A 7,696-nucleotide genomic window follows, 5' to 3' on the forward strand; every position below is an offset into this window, starting at 1 on the left:
GCCGGCACACACCGCCGGCTCCCCCTTGCGCACCTATGCTATTATGTTGGCATAGGTTATATCGTGTGTCTACCCCCACTATATAAGAGGCCTAGGATACAAGTGTCCTATTAGGACACGACTCCACATCCTATGTAAACACAATACAACTCATAGTCCAACTGTAACCTACCTTGTACACAATATTCAACACAATTCTAACACTAACTGAGTAGAATCCATTCACGGTGCCAAATCCGCAAATAAAATGTTCATTTAGGTGTAGAAATTGGGGGCATTTTGGTGTACAGAGAGGAGAAGGAAAGAACAGAAGAAGAATGCTCGCGTGGGAGGAGGAAGAAGACGCAGGGAGCCGGCCGTGCCGCGCGAGGTGGGTCCACACCCTGTCGGCCCGCGGTAAGCTGACAGGGGCTCGCCCCGTGACCGCTGCGCCGTCAGCTCCCTCTCTCTCCCCTCGCGACGTGGCCTGCCCAATCCGCGCGCGACATGTCGCAGGCTGGCCAGCTGTCGGCCTGCTACTGGCCGAGTGCACCCAGTCGGCCTGCTGTGGGCTGACTAGGCCCAGTCGGTCCGCAGCGGGCCGACGGTGTATTATTTCTGAAATTCTTTTTTTAAGCGTAATATTTGTGCAAATTAATTAAAAAATGTATTATTTTAAAAAATTAATCTGTATGATGGTATCTCCGTCTCTCGTGCTTTTATAAGGGTAGTGGGTGCAATTTACACTATGCGAAGGATGTGAAGTGGATTTGATGCAGTCAACCAAAAGCTCAGGTGATTGTGGCAAAATTGCTTTGGGTGACATGTGGCCCCCCTCGAGAGGACATGTGGCCTCCCGGTCGTGGGGTTTCGACATCCCGGTCACCTCTCTCGCTCCACCGTAGCGGCGCATCCTCTGACACCTTCGTCTAGGATTAGGTTAATGCAAAACCGCCTCCCCGGAGCTTCCAGAACCTTTCGGGAGGAGGGGTGCGATGTGGCATGAGGCGCGGCGGTCGGAGAGGAAGGTCCACGACCTCATGGACGGTGCGCGGCGCCGGGCCCAGCGGCGCTACGCCTACCTCGCCCGCCGACGCGGCGATCCGCACCAGTCCCTCGAGGTTTCCGGTGCCCGGTGCCGCGTCCACCGCGACGACTCACTATATCAGGCCACGGAGGACCAGCAGGGATTGTGCGTGCCGCCGCTCTCTCACGCACACTCCGTCTCTCCAGTTGATGTCATGTGATGGGCTGTGTTGTTTGTTATGACAGCAGCATGCTGGATTTGGTCGAGTTAGCTGTCCATCTGATGGATCGGCAGTGCCGTCTAATGGATGCAGATTATGTTTGATTATATCGTGCAACAAATAGATTCCTCTTGCAAGTGTTTGTAGTAAACCAGTATCTGTACACCGGTAATTCATCAATTGGCTAGATTGTATGTATCTATTACGTTTCTGTAACTCGTCTCTTCTATGAATAGTTAGGACGCTGGCTATCGGTGCATAGGATTTTGTTTCCATTTTCAAGGCGGCATATTTACTTGTTTGTGAATGTGCCAAATAAAGTGTGGTATTTTCTAGAGTTGATTGGGCCCATTTGATGGTGTGGGGAAGTTGACAAAATGTTTTTTTTGTAATAGATTGGATTCTGCCATGTGCTGAGGCATAGATTGATCAGTTCCTAGCTGTGATTGGTTTAGTAGGTGCTCAGATTTTATATTGTGTAAATATTTAGTTTTGGCCATGTGTTGCAGGAAACCAGGAATTTGGTTTTGCACATGCTGATAATAATGTTGGAGCTTACAGAATTTTCATGCTTGCTCTAGAAAATTAGCTAAATTTATTCTTCTGGCATAGTTGTAGAAGCAAGCTCATTGATAGCAAAACTCTCGATTTTTCAGAGCATTTCATCTCGTTTGAACTGTAGCCGCTTTTATCTTATGACTGAAATGTGTTCATCCAAATGAGCTTAAATCTAGGCAGCATTAGTGCATACACAAAGAATTGTATCCTAAACATATTTAGGACAACATGTACATGAGCCAAACATAGCAGCTGTTTGTGTTTTAGATTTTTAAGTACGGCTGAAAGTGGACATGTTTGTGAGTTCTGATATATATGTCTAATGTATTACATGACCCTAAAAACTCATCTCACATGTGTTGGAGTACTACCAAAGTAGGTCCAGTTCGAATTTTGTTTAACATGACAATGACAGGGCTAACATATAGCTCCGATAGAAGTTTTGAATATATCAATTATATTATGTGTGTCTCTGTTTCTGGTTGAGTTTATCTAGAAAGAGAAAATCGCTACATGTCCGCTTCAATGCAACATCTGAACTACTGATTTACTGTACTCATTGTACTGCAGGATACAATGGAACGGGAAACAAGATATTCTGATTGACAGGTATGTATTATCTAAGTTGCTAAACCATGTTAAGAGCAAGAAAATTTATATCCATTCTCTTAATGTGCAGATTTGATGGCCGTGCACTACTTGACTTCATCCGTGACTCTAGCTTTCAGTCTTTTCAAACTCAGGAAAAATCTGAAGAAGAGGAGGAGCTAGAGGATTTTGTTAATTTTGAACGTTACCGGGACTTGATTAAGCATCGTCATAGAGGATGTCGGTACCTTTTTGGTTTCTCAATTTTGTTGCTGTTGTTGTATGATTTGCTGTCACTCTTCCATTTGCTTACTTATGGGTTCATCCTGATGTAAAGGATCTTACTTTTCCATCTGTCCGGTCTTTTTACTTTCTAATAATGCTACCTACCCAGACAGTTATTTGCCTTCCTCTGCAGTTTCTGATGAGGTGGGTTTACAACATGTTGCGCAAGAGTTGGAAGCAAAAGCTATTCTTCCTTTTAGCTTTGAGAAGTAAGTCTACTCATCAATTTTAGTTTATATGTGGTAGGAGCTAGGGTTCTACCGGGTCTAGGCCGGAGGTTGTAGGGGAAGGAGGGAGTTGGACGCGGGCGAGCACGCGGCTGGGCGTTGTCGTGCGCGTGGGAGGAGGCGGCGGCGGTGACAAGAGGTGGCTAGGGTTTAGGGTTTCCGGCTCCTTTGGGAGCCGGGCAATACAATTGTCTTATTGCTTAATCTCCAAAAGAGTCTTACAGCTTGTTTATATAACCACGATACTAATAAAAATAAGATAACTTGTGGGCTAAGCCCCTAACTAAACCTCTCCGGTGGGCCTCCTACGGGTATAAGTTACCCGGTCATAACATCTCTCCCCGCCTGCGCAAATAGCCTGTCCTCGAGCTGGAAGTTTGGGTAGTGTTGGCGGAACTCATCGCGCTGCTCCCAAGTAGCCTCCTTCGGAAGGCCAATCCACTGGATCAACAAGTACCACACCCCGCGATGTAGCTGGGCCTGCAACACCTTCTTGGGTCCCGGAAGGAGGCACCCGTCGGAGGTCGGAGGAAGCGCGGGGGTGGCCGCCGGTGGCTCCCCACGGAAGGGCTTCAGCAGCCCCACATGGAAGACGTCGTGGATGCGAGCATCGGCCAGAAGCTGAAGGCGGTAGGCCACCTTCCCGATGCGCTCCAAGACGGCAAAGGGCCCGGCGTAGCGAGGACCCAGCTTGCGCTTGGCGCGTGGGTCCAGGGACTGCGTACAGCGGTGAAGAAGACACAACCACACCCAATCGCCCACCGCAAACTCCGCCTCGCGATGGTGGCCATTGTAGTAGTACTTGGCCAGCTGCTGGGCCTGAATGAGGTGCTGCTGTACCTCCGCAAGCATCTCGTCGCGGCTGCGAAGAAGATCGCCCACCGCCTTCGTCCGAGCTGTTGCCGGGTCAACCGGCAGGATGGGCGGGGGCGGTCGGCCGTAGACAACCTCGAATGGCGTGGCGCGCATTGCGGAGTGATAGGAGGTGTTGTAGCAGTACTCCGCCCATGCGAGCCAATCCACCCAAGCGCGAGGACGATCACCTGTGACACAACGCAAATACATGGCAATCACCTTGTTGACGACCTCAGATTGGCCGTCCGTCTGAGGATGGAAGGCCGTGCTCAGGCGGAGCTTCACGCCCGCCATTCGGAAGAGATCGCGCCAAACATGCCCCATGAACACCGGTCCCGATCACTGACGATCGAAGAGGGAAATCTGTGGAGGCGGACGATGCCGTCGAAGAAGGCACGGGCCACGGACGCGGCAATGTAGGGATGGCCGAGCGCGATGAAGTGAGCATACTTGGAGAAGCGGTTGAGCACCGTGAGGATGACGGACTTACCGCCCACCTTGGGGAGGCCCTTGATGAAGTCCATGGAGATATCAGCCCAGACCTGAGACGACACCTCTAAGGGCTCTAGCAGACCAGCCGGCCGTAGTGTCTCCGTCTTGTTGCGCTGGCACGTCACACAAGGCCGCACCCAGTCCTGGACCAGGGCCCGATCACCGGGGATATAGAAGTTGGCGCAGAGACGATGGAGGGTTTTCTGCACACCCTCGTGGCCGGCCGAGTGGGCCAGTAGCAGAACCTGGTGACGGAGGTCGTCGTGCTCCGGCACAAAGATACGACGCCCATGCAGGAGCAAGCCATCGGCTAGGCGCCACGACTCCTCCAGGTCGCCCGCAGCAAGCCGCTGCTGAAGGAGCAGAGCGTCCGGCGCGGTCGCGGTGGCCCGACGGATGTCGGCGAAGAGGGCGAAAGAGGGCCCCGAGCGGATGCATAGCGCCGCCCCCTCGGAGTCCCCGACGGTGGCGTCGTGGTCGGCGTCGCGGCGAGACAGGCGTCGACCACAGTGTTAAGGCGGCCCGGACGATACTCGATGGTGAAGTCAAAGCCAAAGAGCTTGCTGATCCATTGATGCTGCGGCATGGTAGACAACCTCTGGTCCAATAAGAACTTGAGGCTGTAGTGATCCGTGCGAACCCGGAACGAGCGGCCCCAAAGATAGGGCCGCCAATGGTGCACAACCTGCACCAAGCCAATGAGCTCCCGCTCATAAGCCGCGGGCTTAAGATGGCGCACGGCGAAGGGCCTGCTGAAGAAGGCGAGAGGTCCATCGCCCTGATGAAGGACGGCACCTAACCCCGCACCGGAGGCGTCGCAGTCCACCACGAACGGGCGGTCGAAATCAGGCATCTGAAGAACGGGGCCCGTCGTGAGGGCCCCCTTGAAGGCCTCGAACGCCGCCGTCGTCTCCGCATCCCAGGCAAAGGTGTCACGGAGCAGCAGACGCGTGAGCGGTGACGCGATGAGGCCGAACTACCGGATAAATTTCCGGTAGTACCTCGCGAGGCCCAGGAAGCCGCGAAGAGCCCGTGGTGAGTGCGGTGTCGGCTAGGCCGCGACGACCGCACCTTGTCGGCGTCCATAGCAACATCCTCGGCCGAGATGACGTGGCCGAGGTAGGCGACTGAAGGCGTCTCGAACAAGCACTTCGAGCGCTTAAGATGAAGATGGTGCGCCCGAAGCTCGTTGCAGACGATGGCGACGTGCTGAAGGTGCTCCGCCCACGAGGCGCTGTAGATAAGAATGTCATCAAAGAAAACGAGCACAAACCGACGCAAGTAGGGGCGGAGGACGTCGTTCATCAGAGCCTGGAAGGTCGCCGGAGCATTGGAGAGGCCAAAAGGCATCACCAAGAACTCTTAAGTGGCCGTGATGAGTCCGAAACGCCGTCTTGGCGACATCGTCCGGGTGCATCCGCACCTGGTGGTAGCCCGACCGGAGGTCGAGCTTGGTGAAGAAACGCGCCCCATGGAGCTCGTCCAGGAGCTCGTCGACCACCGGAATAGGAAACTTGTCATTGAGCGTTAGGGCATTAAGGGCACGGTAGTCGATGCAGAAGCGCCACGTGCCGTCCGACTTGCCGACGAGGAGGACCGTCGCCGAAAACGGCGACGTGGAGATCCGGATGATGCCCAAGGCGAGCATGAGCGCGCACTGCCGCTCTACCTCGTCCTTCTGTAGCTGGGGATAGCGGTAGGGGCGCACTGCAACCGGCGCCGTGCCCGACAGGAGATGAATGCGGTGATCATACACCCGGGCTGGTGGAAGGCCCTGAGGCTCGTCGAAGAGGTCGCGGTGTTGCTGCAGAAGGTGATCCAACAATGGGTGCTCGAGCTCGGAGGCGGCCGCGGCAGCTGAAGCTGCGGCGTCGCCGGAGAGGCGCCACCCACGCCCTCCCACCGGACGCGGCGACCTTGGCGCCAGAAAGTCATCGTCAGGGCGTCGAAGTCCCAGAGGATGGGACCATGGTTCCGCAAGAAGTCGACGCCGAGGATGAAGTTGATGCCCGCGCAAGGGATGGTGAAGTGCTCGTCGCCGATAGTGATGGGCACGTTCTGCGCGAGCCCATGACACTGGAGGCGGTCGCCGTTAGCCAAACTGACCCGAAGTTGCTCCTCGCCTGTCGGCTGAAGCGCTAAGCGGCGCATGGTAGCCTTGGGCAGGAAGTTATGTGTGGAGCCCGTATCCAAGAGGGCCACCAGGCGCTCGCCGTGAATCATCACCGGCAAGAGCATAGTCCGCTCGTCGCGGATGCCGGCAAGCGCATGGAGTGAGACCACGAGCGCCGTCGTCAGGGCGGCCGCGGGAGCGGCCTCCGCAGCAACTGGGGCGACAACTCGGCGGGTGTGTCCTCCTCGACGTAGTCGGCCGTCTCCAAGTAGAAGAGGCGCGGGCAGACGTGGCTCGGCACGTAGAGCTCATCGCAGTTATAGCAAAGCCCCTGGCGCCGACGCTCGAGCTGCTCGGCCTGAGAGAGTCGACGGAAGGGCTGTGTCGCGGCCGGGATGGTAGTCGCAGGAGCGGCTGGCCCGGCGCAAGTGCTGGGGGCTGCCTGGCGTGCTGTCGGCCGCCTTGAGCCGGTGCCGCCTGCTGCAAGGCCTGCGCGCGACACTCGAAGGCGCGGGCGTAGTACATGGCTGTCTGGAGGTCCTGGGGTCCCCGAAGCTCCACGTCAACACGGATGTGGTCCAGAAGACCGCTGACGAAGAGCTCGGCCTGCTGCTGCACCGTCACACCCGGTGCGTGGCATGCCAGGGCTTGGAAGCGGTCGGCGAAGTCCTGCACCATGGATGTGAAGGGGAGGCGGTCGAGCTCCGCTAGCTGGCTCCCGCGGATCGGCGGCCCGAAGCGAAGAAGGCATAGCTCGCGAAAACGCTCCCAAGGGGGCATGCCGCCCTCGTCCTGCTCGAGGGCGTAATACCACATCTGTGCGGTGCCCCGGAGGTGATAAGAGGCGAGCCAGGTGCGGTCCAACGCGAGTGTGCGTTGCCCCCGAAAGAACTGCTCACACTGGTTGAGCCAGTTGAGGGGGTCCTCAGTCCCGTCATAGGTGGCGAAGTCGAGCTTGGCGAATCGTGGCGGCGTCTGGGTATGACCGCCGTGGCCGTACGACTCGGTGGTGTGGAGCAGCGAAGTCGAGCTTGGCGAATCGTGGCGGCGTCTGGGTATGACCGCCGTGGCCGTACGACTCGGTGGTGTGGAGCAGCGAGGGTGGCGCCCGGTCGGTGGGGACCGGGGGTCCCCCATGGAACGGCGGGTCGGCGCGGCCCGCGTAGGGACTTGGGGAGCCGGACGGATCGCCGTACAGCAAGGTGGGTGCCGGCTGTTCCCCGGCCGTAGTGTAGATTGGCTGCGGCGACGACCCGGACAGCCAGGCCGGAAGCGGTGACGGCGACGGTGGAAAGCGGACCTGCTGGATCGGGACGCCTCCCGGCGTGGTCGGGCCTAGCCCGGTGCTGAGT

The 7,696-nt window shown here is 56.6% G+C and overlaps 1 protein-coding gene across 3 annotated transcripts in view; it reads left to right on the forward strand.

Annotated features, from left to right (window-relative positions):
• The first annotated feature begins 833 nt into the window (after positions 1–833).
• Positions 834–7,696, forward strand: part of LOC119285799 (CLK4-associating serine/arginine rich protein-like) — a 16,003-nt gene continuing 9,140 nt past the window's right edge. Inside the window, exons 1-4 of one of the 3 annotated variants that reach the window (XR_005139850.1) lie at positions 834–1,171; positions 2,355–2,393; positions 2,464–2,612; positions 2,791–2,866. Coding sequence is in view for 2 of the 3 variants with exons in the window: in XM_037565130.1 (XP_037421027.1) it covers positions 975–1,171; positions 2,355–2,393; positions 2,464–2,612; positions 2,791–2,866 (461 nt within the window). In the remaining variant the exon portion in view is untranslated. The remainder of the gene's footprint in view (positions 1,172–2,354; positions 2,394–2,463; positions 2,613–2,790; positions 2,867–7,696) is intronic. The other 2 variants (XM_037565130.1, XM_037565131.1) reach the window with 2 other exon arrangements.

Source organism: Triticum dicoccoides, chromosome 4A (assembly GCF_002162155.2).
Source record: "Triticum dicoccoides isolate Atlit2015 ecotype Zavitan chromosome 4A, WEW_v2.0, whole genome shotgun sequence".
In the NCBI taxonomy this organism is placed as follows: Eukaryota; Viridiplantae; Streptophyta; class Magnoliopsida; order Poales; family Poaceae; genus Triticum; species Triticum dicoccoides.